Source organism: Lepisma saccharinum, chromosome 9 (assembly GCF_977018435.1).
Source record: "Lepisma saccharinum chromosome 9, izLepSacc3.1, whole genome shotgun sequence".
Classification (NCBI taxonomy): Eukaryota; Metazoa; Arthropoda; class Insecta; order Zygentoma; family Lepismatidae; genus Lepisma; species Lepisma saccharinum.
In genome coordinates this window covers 31,632,921-31,651,472 of record NC_139237.1, presented here as the reverse complement: position 1 = coordinate 31,651,472, position 18,552 = coordinate 31,632,921, and the positions used below count along the sequence as shown (strand labels likewise).

General features: G+C 38.3%; 1 protein-coding gene across 2 annotated transcripts in view; it reads left to right on the top strand.

The window, feature by feature from the left end:
• The window catches only part of Dhc93AB (Dynein heavy chain at 93AB), a 584,738-nt gene that overhangs the window by 526,420 nt on the left and 39,766 nt on the right, over positions 1-18,552 (top strand). For both annotated transcript variants that reach the window (XM_083127975.1, XM_083127974.1), the window contains 2 exons: positions 2,046-2,183; positions 5,680-5,905. In XM_083127975.1, the coding sequence (XP_082984101.1) occupies positions 2,046-2,183; positions 5,680-5,905 (364 nt within the window). The remainder of the gene's footprint in view (positions 1-2,045; positions 2,184-5,679; positions 5,906-18,552) is intronic.

Genomic DNA, 18,552 nt, shown 5'->3' with positions numbered 1-18,552 from the left:
ATTATAATTGCTGAAAAAATAATCAGTAACATTTACTAATATTTTAAATTTGAAAGAGAACTTTAGATTTGAAACTTTACAAATTTGCATGCTCTAAAATTATTTTTAAAAATTGTATGATGGAGGAATCAAAAAGTTCACAATAAGGTTGATAAGTTCTCAGTCTCGCCAAGAAAACAGGTATGCATGGTGGTTTTATTCAACAAAATCCCCCTTTAGTGCAACAAATTTTTCACATCGCTGCTGCAAAACCTGTAGACCAGACAAATAGAAGTCAGCCGATTGCTCTGCAAACCAGGCCTGTGTGTGAGAAATGGTGTCATCTGCACCATCGAAATGTGTTCCCTTTAGGACCATTTTCAATCTGCGAACAGATGATAGTTCGAAGGTGCTAGATCCAGATAATAAGGTGGGTGCTCCTGTGTCTGGAACCGTAGGTCCTCCAGTTTCGCCATTGTCTGATGTGCCTTGTGTGCAGGCGCATTGTCTTGGAGAAAGATTACCCCTTTCGTAAGCTTTCCACATCAGTTTTCCTTCAATGCCACCTTCAGTTTGTCAAGCAGGAATGTATAATATGCTGCTGCATTGCTGGTTTTGCCATATTTCATGTAATCGACCAATAGGATTACATCACAATCCCAGAAGATCGTAGCTAGGGCCTTTGTACATGGAGGACCGCTGTCGCCATTCTGCTGATTGCTGTTTTGTCATGGGATCATAGAAGTACAACCAGGTTTCATCCACGGTTACCAGTCGTTTCACAAAAGTGACACTGTCTGCTTGAAATTGGGCCAAAACTGCCCTACTTGCCTCCACCCTTTCACGCTTTTGATCGGCATTCAAATGTTTTGGAATCCATTTTTCCGCGACCTTCCTCATTCCCAAGTCTTCATGAATAACTTCACCAACCATTCATGACTGATGCCCAGTCCCTCCTCTATCCATCTGAGCAGGATTCGGCGATTGTCGAGGATCACCCAGTGAATGGCATCAGTCATCTCAGAGGTGGTCACAGAAATTGGTCGGCCGGACCACCTTGGGTCATCCTCCAGCCCAAACTGCCCATTTCTTCACAGTGGCATATGACGGTGCCTTGTCCTCCAATGTCATGACAAGGTCATTGTTAGGGGCATGCATATTTCGTTTTCAACGAAAAAACGAAATTTGAAAAAAAAACATTGTATTGTTAATTTTTCATGTTTTTGAAAGGTGTGAGATGCATTTTGTGACCATATTGTCATGAAATAATGCGAAATGAACTGTAAAAAGCGAAATTAACTGTTAAACACGAAATTCAGGGTTTATTCACCGACCCGACACCTTCTGAAGTCTGAATTACCCTGAGAGTTATGCAATTCCCGGAAAATTGATTAATTATGCTGTTAATATTGGAGAAGCAAAAATGTTAATTCTGTGGAATAAGTGTAGTTTTTAAATCAAATTTAGGATTATATGCACAATTTTAAAACCAATGTGTCTTTTTATATACCACTTTTCATCCATTTTTTCACCGCTATAACACCGATATTTTATTTTATTTACCGCTTTTGAACCCGAAATTGACTCCGTTTTTGTACCGAAATTTTGCTTTTTTATTTACCAAAAATATGTGCCTCTAGTCATTGTGGATCTCCTTCGGCGGGAGCCCCTTCAGGAAGAGGTATTTGATGAAAGTGCCCTGCTCAAATTTGCTAATTTCTGAAATGTGAGCTGCCATCCTCACTTTGGACCTGAAAAAACAAAGTTCCTACGAACAGAAATTTGCATAGTAGATTCACACATTCTAAGCTTCACGAGGGTAGCTAACATTTATATATTGCTGCATTCGAACCTAGGTAGGCTGAGAACTTATCAACCTACCCTCGTATTCAATATGTTAAATCATAATGCACCAAATATATGTATATATATATAATACATATTATTTGGAACTTTACTTAACAGGGGATAATTCAATAATAGAATTAGTTTATGTGGAAGGTTTTAAACTAATTTTGATTTGAATTATAATATTTGAGTATAATCATAAATGCATTGTATTTCAGAACATTCACCTGGTGAAGAAGTGGCTGCCATCATTAGAGAAGAAGCTGGAACAATACAGTGATGGTTCTCATGATGCGTACCGTTTGTTCATGAGTGCGGAACCTGCAGCAACTCCTACAGCTCACATCATTCCTCAGGTTAATATTTACATTTTTTTAAATTTCTTTGTGCAAATGGTCCGTGTAACCACTTTTTTATTACAGTTAATATGAAGAAGCTCAGTTTATCACGATTTATCAGGAAAGATTGAACAAATATTAATTGAAGGCGATATCAAGAGAAAATGGTTAAACATCATTAAAGCCAACACTTGTAAACCATTACATAACTGTAAACCTACAAAGATATGGACTCTTTCAAATTTTATTTCAATCATCAATAATATATGTAGTAGAACCCCAATTTTATGTTTTTCAAGGAACCAAGCTAAAAAAACTTAAAATGCAGGAAAATGTAAAATCCGGAAATGTAAGATTGGGGTTCCACTGTGTTGGATTTTGGTTTCAATTGGTTTCAGTTTAAAGTTCACTTTATGCATAGAAGGCTAATCAGAACTGGACAAACAGTTTGAAGTGGGATCCAAATCACTATGTGCCTCCACCAGGTATAAAACCTGAGCCCCTTGATTACAAAGCGACAACGTTACCACTATGCCATCGGGGAGGCCGGTTCCACTGTGTGTGTATATATGTGTGTATATACATATATACACTCCGCGGCAAAAAAGAATCACCTCCTAGTGATAAAATCTAATATTTTCTTTGAAGCAGTATGTTTTATTTTTCTTTGTAATTATTTTGACAATTGTACATACTGTACATAATTTTAACATTTTCTGATATTTTACTTACTCTAACAATGAGGTAATAATGAAGAAAGCAACAAAGAAATTGGTTAGTTTATTAAATTGTTAAGCTTTATGGCCTTTATTGTCTTCTGTTATTGTTTAGTTACCTTTGTTTTGTCTGATATAGTTCAATTGTTACATTTATTTAGGGATGCTGATGTGGTTTCTTCTTTGGAGTTTTCGTCTTCAGTTTCATCTCTGCAATCCTTCTTCTCATTGTTCGTTCCGATACCTTTTTCCAGATTTCACCGCTCCAAATGCCAGCTAATCGGCTGGTAGACAGTCTACGAGAAAGCTAGTCAGCTTTTGCTAGATGTTTATACACGAGAGAAATCTTCATTTTTACACTTCTACATTCTATGTTCTGTCTATGTTTTGATTGGACATTTTCGTGCGTATCCATATAAAATCCAAATAATTGGTGTGGATAAATCAGATAAAAGAAAAAGTACAGATATAGAAAATGGAATTTTAATCGTATCATATTTGTATATAGTATATTACGTTGGTGTGAGAATTGATCGCATCCCAAAAATAAATGTTGGGAATCTGGATTGTCTTTACGACATGTACAATTTTGTTGATGTATAATACCTATTTTCGCTAAATGTGCTGGTGTGCGTACGTGAACAGTTTGCAATCTATTAATAAAAACTATAACCTTTCTTGGAAGAGAACATCTGTGGAACCATGGTTGTCTTGCATCAAATTCCGCCAGCCATCTATATGTATGATCTACCATCGTCAATTATTCCTTGCACCAAATTTTCCAGTGATTTTTTATTTTAATTTTAACTCTAGGTAATAGATCTGTATAAGGAAGTCTGATGAAAGATATTTGAGGTAAATCCCTTGCTCTCTTAGCGTACATATCTACCAAAATATTACTTCAAGAAACCTTTCAGCTAGGTTATGAAACCAATCCGTAAACAAATGTAACAATTGAACTATACATTAGACAAAACAAAGGTAACTAAACAATAGTGGAAGGCATGAAAGGCCATACAGCTTAACAATTTAATAAACTAACCGATTTCTTTGTTGCTTTCTTCATTATTACCTTCATTGTTAGAGTAAGTAAAATATCAGAAAATGTTAAAATTACGTACAGTATGTACAATTGTCAAAATAATTACAAAAAAATAAAACATACTGCTTGAAAGAAAATATTAGATTTTATCACTAGGGGGCAATTCTTCTTTTCCGCGGAGTGTATATCTTTGTGTGTGTGTGTGTGTGTGTGTGAGAGAGAGAGAGAGAGAGAGAGAGAATTTGTATGTGCTTGTATGATAATCTTATAATAAAGATAATATGAAGAACAATAATGACATAAATATTGTCTACTTGATGTTTTCAAAGAATCACAGTGTCTTGTACTTTAACTATTTTTGTGACTGGCATTTCATCTCATTTTTATTATTGGCTCCTGAAAAAAGTATATAAGCAGTCTAATACAACGTGCAACTACTAGTTTAAAGCCCTATAAAGGAAGTATTTCTTTAAACCACTGTATGCACATTGAAATCTCAAGCATATTCAAGAACATCTGCCTTTGAAGAAACAACTGTTATTATTAAAATTATTAATGATTTCCTCGTATTTCTACTATAAAGTTGCAAATACAATAAAAGGTTACAGAGAAATTTAAGTGAAAAATGCAGGCTAGGCTATTATTGGAACCCCAGGTCTCTGGCATACCAACCTGACCTGGTAAAAAAGTTCTGGGTTCACATGATTTTTCACTTCAGCTGTTTTACCTGTGTGGAACTGGCTCTGTCAATGCTATTCCAATGGGTCTTGCTTTTGAAACACTGATAACTTCACAGTACATACAATCTTCCAGCATAAAACTGTATGTTACTTTTTAACACAACAGTCTTGTCTGGATAAAGTAATTTATGTTTGAATGACATACTATAATAATCTAATTACCTTATACGTAAACATCCAAGAAGTTAAACAATTTGTCTATCGAGCATTATTTCCACGTCAGGTGGGTCAGAAGAAATGTGGATGCCAGTATAATGAAAGCAAAAACATCTTTCTCAATGCTCTCATCGATATGGAGATCCTACCAAATAAGCATCAGAACAAAAATCAGATTATTTAATACAAATGTAAAATCTGTTTTATTCGATGGATGTGAAACATGGAAAGAAACTCAAAGTATAAGAAATAAGCTTCAAGTGTACATAAATAGATGTCCGAGATTTATCCTAAGAATTCGATGGCCAGAAGTAATAACCAACCAGGAGCTAATGGAAAAGAACTAATCAAAAAGAAGTGCATAAAAATATCAGATACAGGAAATGGAAATGGATAGGACACACCTTGAGACAAGACAACGGAAACGTAGCAAGAAAGGCCTTAGACTGGAACCCACAAGGTGCAAGGAGAAGAGGAAGACCCAGAAACATCTGGAGGAGTATAGTACAAAGAGAGGCAGAGAGACAAGGGAAGAGCTGGATTGAGATCAAAGAGATTGCAAAACACAGAATCTGCTGGCTGACATTTACCAAGGCCCTACCTTCAAGAGGGGTGAACAGGACCGTAAGTAAGTAAGTAATATTGATAAAGGATGTCCAAGTCCATGAACCATTCACTTTCGTCATGGAATGTGTGCAACTTTGTAACATATCATAGAACATTTGTTATTGGCAGTAAAATAACAGTTAAGGAACAAATATTATATGTCGTAATACATTTATTATTTGAAAGGGATATGTTGTAATTTTTAGTACGTTTATAAGTCATTTATGTTCAGAATGCTTTCATGAATTTTCCAGGGGATATTGGAATCATCTATTAAGATAACAAACGAGCCTCCAACAGGCATGAATGCCAATTTGCACAAAGCTCTGGACAACTTCAACCAAGAAACACTAGAGATGTGCAGCAAAGAAGCTGAATTCAAGGCTATTCTTTTCTCATTGTGTTATTTTCATGCTGTTGTAGCAGAGAGAAGGAAATTTGGAGCACAAGGCTGGAATCGTATATATCCTTTTAATGTTGGTTAGTATACATTAGTTTTCATGTTGTGCAAAGTAATGTAATTTCATTGGACATAGAATTTAATATTGAAATGCTTTATAGCTGTTTGAAATATATGAAATATAATCAAAAACTCAATATGCTGACCAAGACAAAATTTATTTTATTTTAAAACATAAACTAAACCTTACGTTTCAACTTTCTAGTAAGGCCTGGAGCACCTGGAAAGGAATGTTCCAGATAAACAACTTTCTAATAATCTTGTGTCTGGAGGGGAGTGATTTTTGTGTACATATATCTTCCTGTTTTGTACCTTATTTCATTTGCATTTGGTACAGAGTTTTAAGAAGAACTTGCTAGAAGGTTGAAACATAACATTTACTTTATGTTTTAAAATAAAATAAATTTCACCTTGGTCAGCATATTGAATTTTTGGTTATCATATAAACAAGGCTTAATGGTGTTATAATATGAAATATATATGTGAGAAGATAAAATTTACATGCAAGTAACATAAACTTACTGATACATACAAGAATTAACTGTTTTCTGGTTACTGAAAATTTATTTTGCCATGGTGGTCTAGCCTGTTCGGCATTTGACTGCAATGTGGGAAAGCCAGGTTCAATTATGAGGGTTGGAATTTTTCCAGTAGTTTTCTTGCATGGAGCAGGTCTAACTTTCACCCAGCTTCTAATAAATGGGTACCTTGTGGGGAAGGGTGGGGTGTAAAGGAAGTTAGAGCATGCTGCTGATCACATCACCTCCACAAATGGCTGAAATTGTGAATGTGTAAGTCCTTTCCTCCACTTCCCTCATATTCTTTCACAGCATGTTGCAATGAGTGGGAGGAAGCTTTGCCTTTTAACTTAAAATTTATATAAACCAAATGCTCCTGTTAATAATGAAATTGTGTTATCAATATTTGCTTTAACTGATATTGATAGAGTGTGTATATAAAATTTTCCAATACTGATCCCTGATAGTTGTCTGATTTGATGCTGCCTCTACTGAGTCACACATCGACTAGTTACTGGTCAATCTTCACCAAATATTGTGATTTAAAGTACCGCATAAGAAATCTATAACTGTAGTGAAGAATTATTTCTCTTGTAGTTTACGGTTATTACAATCATAAGAACACAGTTTTTTGTTGTGACGTTTCAGGAGAACACACGCACCCTTCATCAGACATTTTTTTTAGTTTGACTAAAGATACAGTTATAACAATGTTTAACAATTTTTTAAACTAAAAGAATCCGTTATACAATGGATATTGTCAATGTTACGTTCTTGTAATGTAGCAACTTAATTGTGAAAACAAGCAGTCTGTTTTATTTTTATTTCAGATAAAAAAAATTTGATCACATTATTTTTTATTTAAAAATTATGAATCCAAAACATCATCAGGTAATTCAAAGTCATCGTTGCTTTCACAAAGTTTCTTGATGTTTTCTGTTACATTAAATGTTAAAGATTGTGGCTTACTCCATTTGTGAAAATGAAAACTCCATAGTGAGTCTATGTTACCATTTTCATTATTTAATTTATTCCATTGTTCTTCTGCAATGAACGAAGCTTCCCAGACATTCAAATCTATGATCCCCATCACTCTTATTAAAACCCTTCCCTTTTTAACACTAGAAGTGCCAAGCCGGTCATTTTGACCGTTTTTCAAATTTCAATTTCTGCTTTGTACAGAAAAAAAATTCTTCGTGCATTGATATTTTGTGACTTTTCCTAAAATTTGCAGTACATTATTACTGCTATGCGTTATTTACAAAAAAAAATAATAATAATGGAAATATTTGTGTTTCTACCTAGAAGCGCCGTTGCCGGTCATTTTGACCGCTAATGTATTTCAATGGAAAACCACTTCTCGGTTGGAACGTTGCACTTACAGTTTCCACCCCTATTCTTCCTTCCTCTTTTGGACTCTCCCATATATGTTGGCGTATTGTCGAAGCTGATAAGAATGAGAAAGTGAAGACTCAGTTTCGTTTGAACACTGCAGTTTGTAAGCATGTTTCCTAGACAATGTGTCCTCAGTCCAGAGGAATATTTGGAAGCATTACAGGAGATTAGTGAAAATGAATCCGATGTCGAGGACCTAGATCTTACTGTAGACGATTCCATGCTTCGACACATACAGAAGTGTACGGAAGAAGAAGCAGCTCGAAACCAGCAACCCAACTGGCGTTTGTTATTACAAGAACTTGATGCTTTCCTGGTTATTTTATATGCTAGAGGAGTGTATGGGTGCAGTTCTATAGACTACGATTTTTTTTATGGAAAACTACTTTGGGGGCCACCTTTCTTTCAACAAACAATATCAAAAAACAGATTCATGGAAATAATGAAATATCTTAGATTCGATTCAAAATCATCCAGATCTGAACGATTACAAAATTTTGGATGCTAGTGGACGTACATTCCAAATACATGTGCAATGCCTCTCCATACCTTGGGAAAGATGAATCAAGGAATGATAATGTTACTGTACCTGAAAATGTTGTATCGAGAATTACTTCACCTTATCTAAATGCAGGTAGAAATGTAACTTCTGACAATTATTTCACATTGCTAAAACTCCCTGAGAAGCTAAAGGAGAAGAAGACGAGCCTAATTGGCATTATGAAGAAAAATAGAAAGGTATTCCTAATGAAATTTTGGACATTAGAACACAAGTGTATGAAACATGTTTGCTAAATAAGGGGGACATTACATTGTGTGCATACCAAGCTAAACCAAACAAAAATGTTCTACTCGTAAGCTCCGTGCATTCAGATGTAGAAGTAGATTTGCAAAGCCAGAAGAAACTCCTAGAATCAATCAAGTATTACAACAAAGCTAAATGCGGTGTTGATGTTGTTGATCAAATGGCACGCAAATATTCAGTTTGTGCTTCATCACGTAGATGGCCGGTACATGTGTTTTACAATATCTTAGATCTGGCAGCAATAAATGCATGGGTAGTTTACAAGGCAGTCACGGGGAGGAACGTTACGATACATAACTTTTTGATAGAATTAGCTGAGGAACTGAGAGAAGGACATTTGAATGCAAAGCCCAATAAAATATTGTCAACATCAATATCACATGCACGGAATGTAAGTGGCTCTGTTTCCAGAAAGAGGCGCCAATGCCAAGTGGCATTGTGCAATGAAAACAAAACAAGTGACATTTGTTCAATGTGCAACAAATATGTTTGTGGAAAATGTGTTTCTGGTGTAGAAAAGGTACTGAAATGAAAAAAAATGTAATATGTGAAATTTCATAACGGAAACTTATTTCCTTGAAGAAAATGAATATTTATTGTTGTAATTCGTGCATGGAAATTAAAAATCGCTGGGTTTCATGATATTTTTGTATTTTTTTTACAAAATATTTTGTTTTATTAGTAATAAGATGATTATTGGTAATATCAATTTTGAGAAATCGTCAAATTTTAAATACCGGTCATTATGACCGGAGGTGGCGCTTCTAGGTAGTAAAAAATCCTGGCGCTTCTAGTGTTAATCAAATGCTTCTCTTTGATGATGTGAGCTGACAATCCTGTTCTTGGGTTTAGATTGATAATGTCCAAATCATGTTCGTGCCATCTTATTGCCATTTTTCTTGCTGTTTGTCCTACATAATCCTTTGAACATGAGCAACTTATATTATATATTCCTGCGGTTTCCACATCTGGTAGAGATTTCCTCATTTTGAATTCATTAAATGTACATTCCAATGTCACAACGAAAAAGTGTGTTCTTATGCTTGTAATAACCGTAAACTACAAGAGAAATATTTCTACAATGCAAGCAATGCATACATACAAGAAAAACTATTATGTAGTGAAGAAGTGCACTCTACAAGTAATGGGACCTGTCATTCATATCAGTTTTATAAGCAGCTCTGCTACCAAATGGACTTTTGTTTTTACTCAAATGTGTGGCCACTCTGAATGTTTTGAGAATCAACAACAATAAGCCAACGCAACATGCTGCTGGTGTTTCTATATTTAGATTGGCTTTCAGTAGCAAACTCTGCAAGTTTCAACTTGCTCCAACAATGGACTGAGTCAGCATGATAGTTTACACAGCAGCAGTTGAGGTTTCGTTTCGAGCAAGGATGGATCTGAAACGAGAGCATTTCCGCGCAATGATTTTTTATGACTTCAACGTTGGTTTAGGCAAGAGTGAGTGTCGTGAAAGATTGCAACGTGCATTTGGGGTTCTTTGCCCTTCACAAGCCACCATCTATCGATGGTTTGCAGAATTTAGGAGAGGAAGGGACTCCCTTGAAGATGAAGATCATTCAGGGTGGCCTGCAACAGCCACAACAGATGAAAATGTGGCAAAAGTTGAACAGATGTTGAGAGAAGATCAACGATGTACATATGTGCAGATTCAGACAAGCCTAAATATATTGGATCAGCAGCAGTTAGCCAGATCCTGGATGAAAAACTTCATGTCAGGAAGATTTGCAGTCGCTGGATCCCCCACAACCTAACAAATGAGCAGAAAAGGGCACGAGTGGATTGGTGCCAGGAAATGTTGGACAAATTCAGTGGAGGAAGATCAAAAAACATTTTTAACATTGTAACAGGTGGCGAAAGCTGGATATACCAATATGATCCTGAAACGAAGCGGCAGTCATCAGTCTGGGTCTTCTCTGGTGAGGATCCTTCAACAAAAGTGAAGAGATCAAGAAGTGTTGGGAAAAATATGATCTGTTCTTTTTTCTCTGGGCACATTGTGACAGTTCCACTTGAAGAACACGAAACAGTCACTGCCAGATGGTACACGATGAAATGTCTGCCCAAAGTGTTTGATGCGTTGATTGATTGATTTGGTGTTTTAAGTCCACTTTATGCACAGTAAGGCTAATCGGGACTGGACCTACAGTTTAAAGTGGGATCCGAACCACTTGTGCCTCCACCGGGTATCGAACCCGGGACCCCTTGATTACAAGGCGACGTCGCTACCACTGCGCCATCAGGGAGGCTACGTTTGATGCGTTGAGGAGGCTTGCTTGCTTTATCGTGGCTCACACCGCCTATCCTTTGCGGTTTCTAGCCATCGGGACCGCTTTATTTGATCCGACTTCTTCTTGTCTCCTGTTGTTATTCCTTATGGCACCTGCACAATACACTTTCACTTTCACTCGTGATTTTCACTATGGGAGGGTATCCTGTTGGGTATGTTACACTGTGATCTTCCTTATTGTTTTTGTTTACATTGAGATGCTGTGTTTTCGTGCGAAGCTATATAGCGTCCACATGATGGGAGCTCGAGGCTGACTTATCAGGGTTGGGATTGACACCGGAAATGGAACAGCTAGTCGAAGTAGGGTTTGATACAACTGTTCCCGATGGGCTTGTCGTAAGGAGCATTGGAAAAACAGATGCGTTATTGTTTGGCTGGGTTCTCCGCATTGACAGGAAGTTATAGGTACCGCATTTATCCTTGCCAAATGTTGATTCACCAGAACGTGACCCGTGCGCATTCTCAAGGTGAACACAATCACGGCCCGAGGCATTTTCACAAGATTGATACCAAGGTTGTTTTGTGCCAATGTGCGTGTTCCACTTATAGGTGGTTGTGTTTTGTAATTTGTGTGCACACCATTCATCCCATTCGTGTTGGATTTTCATTTTTACGCGAGGGAGCAAGTCTTTGTAAGGCAAGCGTAAGGGGGTTACGTGTTCGAGTGTCCGAGCTTGCTTTGCGTAGATGTCTACAAAGTCGTGAGATTTGTTTTGATTGGAATGTGCCTTGATGTAGGTAAATGTCACTTCTTGTCCCCATTTTCAGAGCCGTAACGCTGTACTTTGAATAAGATAAGGGAAAATCGTAAGTTTGTAGGCTGCAGTGCCTGCTCTTGACAACGTTTGGAGCACGCTCAAGGCGTCGGTCAGTATAAGACATTGTGGAAGGCCCGACGCGAGGATATGAAGTAATGCTCTATATATTGCATAACATTCCGCCGTAAAAATTAACGCGTCGGGAGGTAATTTAAATTGTCTAATTATGTTTTGGGACGGGATATAAAATGCAGAACCTACTGCGGTATCGTCTTTTGATCCATCCTTGTTTATTAATGTCGACTCCAGCCATCTTTCTTGATATTTTCCATGTTCACCACGGTCGACGTAATGGATATCTAGATTTGGCTCTATGGGGATATTTAATTGGTATATGAGTGGGTGGTCGTGGGTAAATGACAGCTGATAGGCCTCTGTGTCTATGAAATAGCAGTATAAGAAATAATATCGGGGGGTTGAGTGATCTATACGCTTTATTATCTCCCATTGTCTTTGGATGGCAAATTCTCTATTGAATGGGTGGGGGTGTATAGCCCATGTTTTGAGTAGAAATTGTACCGTGAGTTTTTTTCGTCTGTGAGTAAGTGATTGTTCATTACTCTCGAGATAGACACTCACGTTTGGGCTGGAAGGCATTAGGCCGAGGCACGTTCGTAAAGCCTGTCGTTGTAAGATATCTAACGAGTTCATGGTTTTTGTGTTTGCCCCACCGTATACTGGGGCTGCGTAATCGTATAATGATCGAAAGCAATTTTTATAAAATAAGAGCATAATGTATGGATGACTCCCCCACTTAGTGGTGGATATGCTTCGTAATATGTTAATAATTTTTTTTCCTTTTACTTTGAGGTATTCAATGTGGGGTCTCCACGTTAGTTTTCTGTCAAAAAAAACTCCGAGATATTTATAGGAGTCTACAAGAGGTATATTTTGGATACTTGGTATATTGTTTGGATAAGTTAAAGGTTGTTGGTGATTGAAAATTAGGATTTTTGATTTGGAGGGTGAGAAGGTTAGTCCTATACTCCAGAGGTTATCCCGAAGTACTGTAATAGCCCTTTTTAGAGCAAGTATGCCTTCAGTGGCATCAGAAGTTTGTTTATAACAACATAAATCGTCGGCGTATTGTAATACTCTAAAGTCAGCGAGATCTAATTTTTGGATGTGGTGGGTACATATATTGAATAGTAGGGGGCTGAGGGGGGACCCCTGTGGTATTCCGGTTCGTACTTTTCTGGCCCCGTCCACTCGATCATCGAACCAAAATACAAGATTTCGTTCATTATATAAATTCCAGATAATATTAGCAACGGAAGGGTGTATTGATAATTTGTCTAATACATTGCATAGTATTGGGATGTAAACCGAATCATAGGCTTTCTCAATGTCTGTAAACAGGCTAAAACAATAGTCCTTAGTTATCTGACTATTTTGTATTGCTACTGTGACAGTGGATACGGCATCTTGGCTGCCGTGATTGAGCCTGAATCCCATTTGTGTTGGGGGTAAAAATTGTTGCTTTTTCAGGGTCCAGTTTATTCGATGTTGTAATGTTTTTTCAAAAAGTTTGGTGAGTACTGGAATTAATACTATGGGTCGATACGATTGTGCGTTGTTGCAAGGTTTGGATGGTTTGAGGATAGGAATTACGATATGATTGTTCCAGGTTATGGGGATAATACCGGTGCGATATATTTCATTGTAAATTTGTACAATGAGATGGATACCTTCGTCCGGCAAGTGGCGAAGTACGTCATATGTAATGCCGTCATATCCTGGTGTGGTATTTTTGAGGGAGTCCAAGGTATTTGTGAGTTCTAATGCGGTTACCGCGGGAAAGTCATCTGTGAATGTTGCGTTTAATCTTTCGTCGTGTTTCTAACCTGAGCTAACCGAGGGGGGTGTTAATAAAGATATGAAGTCGTTTTCCCAGGTTCGGTCTAGCGTTTTCACCTTACTTTGGGTGGGTTTGCGAATGGAGTTAAATTTGTGCCAAATGGAGCTTATGCTATCGCTGCAATCTAATGTATTGCAAAAGTTTTGCCATGCTGCTCTCTTCGCCTGGAGGTAAGTTTTTTTTTGCTTTCGCTTGTAGGCGTTTTAGTTCAATCAAATTTTCTCGGAGGTGGTGTCGTTCATATTTTCGGAGTTGTTGTCGTTTTCTGATTTTAATGGTTTCGCAATCTCTCGTCCACCAACTTATGGATGGATATCTGGCCAGGATACTAAAGCGGGTACGAGTAGCACTGTGGTCCATAGCGACCGTAATCATTCCGATGAGATTGGAGTAAACTAGGTTGATATTTCGGAATGATAAAATTGGCATGTATATCCGTGAGAACCTGGCTTTGAACGCATCCCAGTTAATGGAGGCTTTATTCCATCGCTGTACTGGGGGTGTCTGGCTGTTAGCCAAGCCTGGGGGTCGGAGATTGTGACGACGTCTGATTAAGAGAATGGGCGTGTGATCGCTGCCCCGTAAGTCTGCATCTTTATGCCACGCGAACTGAGGGAATATTTCCGGAGACGTTATCGTCAGGTCTATGCAAGATGGATTATTCCGTTGAGAGGGTAATGGGTGGGGGTGCCATCGTTACAGAGAATGAGGTTATTCTCAGTGATCCATGTGTCAATTGCGTTACCTAGTCTGTCGTTATGTTTGTCCCCCCACGCTGAGTGGTGTCCATTAAAGTCACCTAAAAGGGCAATAGGTCCGGGAACGTGTTGTACCATTTCTTGAAGGTCTCGTGCTCGTATGCGTTGGGAGTTAGTATTGGAAGGGATGTATATCGATATGACTGTGAATGTTTGTAAGAAGATAGAAACGCGGATAGCTACTATTTCTGCTTGGAAATCTTGTTTTAATCTTATGTCATTCGGAATCCGGACTTCTGTATGTTGAATTTTTTCGTGTACGAATATTACCATTCCCCTATTGGTTGTTGGTGTACCATATAGATTATAATGTGCAAGCCGATACTTTTCACGTTTGGTACCTTTAACTTCCTGTAAACAGAGAATTTGGGGTTGATATTCAGCAATTAAGTCTAGTAATTCAAATTTTCTCGCGGAGAAGCTATTAACATTCCATTGTACTATTGTTTCCATTTCCGGTATCTATCGGAAACCTTGTTCTGTCAATGTGTGGATTCTATGATAGCCAGGAGATTAGATGTTAGAGATTGTATTTGTTTGATGAGTTGAATGCGACGGTTTTTGTTCTCCATTTCGCGCACCACGTCCCATAAATTGGGAATCATGTCTAGGATCGAGTTGTAGATAAGATTGTGCTCTATTGGTATATGCGCTGGGGTTCAGTTATTCGAGAACACATTTGTTGGTGGCCGAACAGGATTCACTCTATCTATCTCCCTCTTACTTGTCAAAGCAGCGGGCCGGGCATTTTGTCCTATCGGTTTGGAATAATTGCTTTCTGTGTCGGAGGTGGGACTGGAGGTCATGATTAATACTTCATCATCGTCATACCAGTTCCTGCTAGAGTACGTTTTGCGGGGTTGATGGTCGTCTTTTCTTTTTGTTTTGGATGTTTTGGGTCACCTTGGTGGTTTAATGGCATCAGTAGGGGAAGTATTTTCTAATACTGGTTCTTCCCTTGTGAGCACCAATTGCGTATGATTCAATATCTGATAGTTATTGACCGTTTGTGTAGAATGGGGCAAGTCAAGTCTAGTGTTGTCCACCGAATGTTCCGACCTTGGAAGACATAATGGGGGGAAATTAGCACCTGTGAATCTTGGGCGGAGAACTTCCTCCCTGGTGGGGCTGGGAATAAAAATCCCTTGTAGTTTGTTTTTTGCCTCGTGGTATGAAATGTTTTCTTCAGCCATTTTGTTTTGTATGGCTGATTCAAGTCTACGTCGGGGGCAATTTTTTGATAAAGATGAATGGGGTTCTTTGCAGTTAATACACAGGGGTGAACTGTCGCACTGGTCTTCATGTTTATCTTTGGCATAATTGGCACACACGGGTTTCGAACGGCACTGTTTGTGGTGGTGCGAATAACGCCAACATTGGGAACATTGCAAAACTGCTCTTGTTCGAGGTGTTACGTCGTGTATTTGGCTATTAATGATGATTTTATCAGGTATTTGGTTCCCACGGAAGGTAACACAGAAAAGTTTTGTTGGAACAAGGTTGAAAGTCCCATCTTCTCGCCAGATCTTTTTCGGCAAGCATTTGACTGTGAGAACCCTGATGGGGCTTTCTATACCTTCCAATACGTCTTGCTCGGAGGTATCATGTTCAATACCAAATACCAGACCCTCCCTTTGTACTAATGAAAGTGGTACCCGCGATTGAACCAGCATTTCCCAATGCAAAGCAGTCTGCAGCATGAAACTATTAGCAGCCCTTGCTGTTTTGAATGTTACCCGGACCCGATTGATACCACATTGTTCTACCAAGTTCACGGTCACATTTTTTTTTCCTGAGAATGTTTCCGACTCTACCTGCGGCAAGTCTTTTCGCGTTTTTCTCAATGCCATCCAGGAGGACGACATATGATCCCGGCATGTCTTTGTCGTACCAGTATTCGGGAAGAATGGGTTGAATTTCGGAAATAGTGTCTCAGCGGGGAACTTTGTCAGGCTGGATCGATTCCTCCATTTCATCCCGGTGACGTTTTTGGGTGTTTTTGTCCGCACTTATTTGAGAGGGTTTTATGTGGTTAGTCGTGGGTGGCGATGAGGGTTGATCTATTGTGTCCATGTCGGTGTCCGGGGATTCGTTCCCGTCCATGGCTGTTCGGGTCGGCTACCCGGTTGAAGGTATGCTTATCACTGTTCTATTAAACCACACGGTATGTGTTCCTATACAATACCTGTTCACTACACTATCACTTGGTAGCAAAATCGCAAGAACTAGTTGAACGTGTAACCACTGCGGGAGGATCTGCGTATGTACGCCTTGATCCTGTCAAGGTTCCAGTTGAACTCGCGTTGAGGAGGAACCGTCCAAAGACAGGCTTGCACGGAATCATGCTGCATCATGACAATGCCTCTGATTACACCGCAACAGATTTTCTGAACGAGTCACGAGTCAAAACATTACACCATCCCCCGTACAGCTCAAATCTGTCCCCATGTGATATTTTCTTTTTCCTAAAATGAAAGAAAACATTTGTGGTCGTCGATTTGACTCACCTGAAGCTGAGGTGGCTGCATATGAACAGTGTCTTTATAGCATGCTGCATGACGCATGGCGTTCAGCATTCAAAAAGTGGTTTGAACGGATGACACGTTGTATAGAGGGTGGTGGAGAGTACTTTCAGAAGATGTAATGGAAAGGTTTTTTTTTTTTTTTTTAATTTTAAGGCTTCCATTCTCAAAACTTTAAGAGTGACCCTCGTATCTCCTAAAAACTTTTTATGTGATATGTCTCTTGCAATTAATTTGTATAATTTATTTTGTGGATATCTGACCAAATATCAAACAAAGCAGGTAATTCAATCAAAAACTCTTGGTAATTGAAATTAATAATGTAAGAAATATTTAAGAATAATTTAGAAGCAAAGATAATTCTTATCAGATTGCCTAAGAAGTGAAAACTTTTGAATATCTTTTTTCGAAAATTTAAAATACCTTTACTTCTCAAATGTGAAGAGCTAGTCAAAAAGTGGAAAACAAGTAATCATGTGTTTAATGAATATTCCCCCATCTTTGGACGGCTGTGTTTAACACAAAAATGGAAGAATGTATTTCACATTATTATATGCTTCAGAAAACAGCTTTGTTTTACATGTTTGCTGACAAAATTGCTAGTCATATAATGCGATTTTGGTTCCAAGTTAATCTCTCTTGCATCCAACATTCAATGTTGGCTGTTATTAGTACATCATCTATTCAAATGATAAAATCCACCACCATACTTGTGTCGAAGGTATACTTTTACAATGGTGCTTTGGGCGAATGTTTTCCAACAATCTTGAGGAGCTTCCAGATGAAAGTGGCAAGTAGCAAGCGACAAGTGACATGAGGGTTTCACACCAATGCACAGTGGACCAGAATTCTGAAAATGGGGACAAAAATCTGAATTGGTGAATAGAGATACTTTACGCTGTCAATATTTCTAATAACGGAATATAATACATAAAAAGCAAGAAATGATTGAAATTATATTGTTATTCACATGATGACAGTGCGAAATAATAAAGTAACGTAACGTGTCCAAAGAAAGCTCACGCACTGAGAAAAACTGCAGTTTGCAATATGAGATAAAATAAAAAATGCTTATTGACATGAATACACTACCAAGTGGAGCCAGGGTGGTCCAGTCGGTAGAGTGTCTGACTGCCAAGTGGGGACTCTGGTTCAATTCTTGGGGTGGGTTATCTATGGTCGGAATTTTTTCCAGCTTTCTTTCTGCATAAAGCTACTCTGAGGTTTATACAGCTTGTAATAAATGTATATCTGGAGGCAATCTGGAAATGATTAGGCGGTGGGGAGGAGGGGTTAATGTGGTGCTGATCGCATTACCTTCACAAATGTCGGAGATTGTGAATGTGTGGAGCTACCACACTCCCCTATTTTCCTTCAGGGCACGGTGCATTGCGCTCAGTAAATTTCACCTATGTTAAAGTTCATATACTGACTGTGATTAACCTTCACCTTCACTGTTAGCAGTGGATAAAGATTTCCATTGGTCAAGCAGTTTGTTGGGATTCATCTGACACACCATGTTGTCGAGCATGTGAGTGACATCTTCTGGGAGCGTGTATGATTTCTTAGCAGGCAAAGGCCGAAGGCTTGATATTAGCGAATCACACTAGATAAACAGATCATGCGTAAGATCTTTGTTGGTAGAAATTTGGAAGCTCTCGGGAAAGTCACTCTCTTAA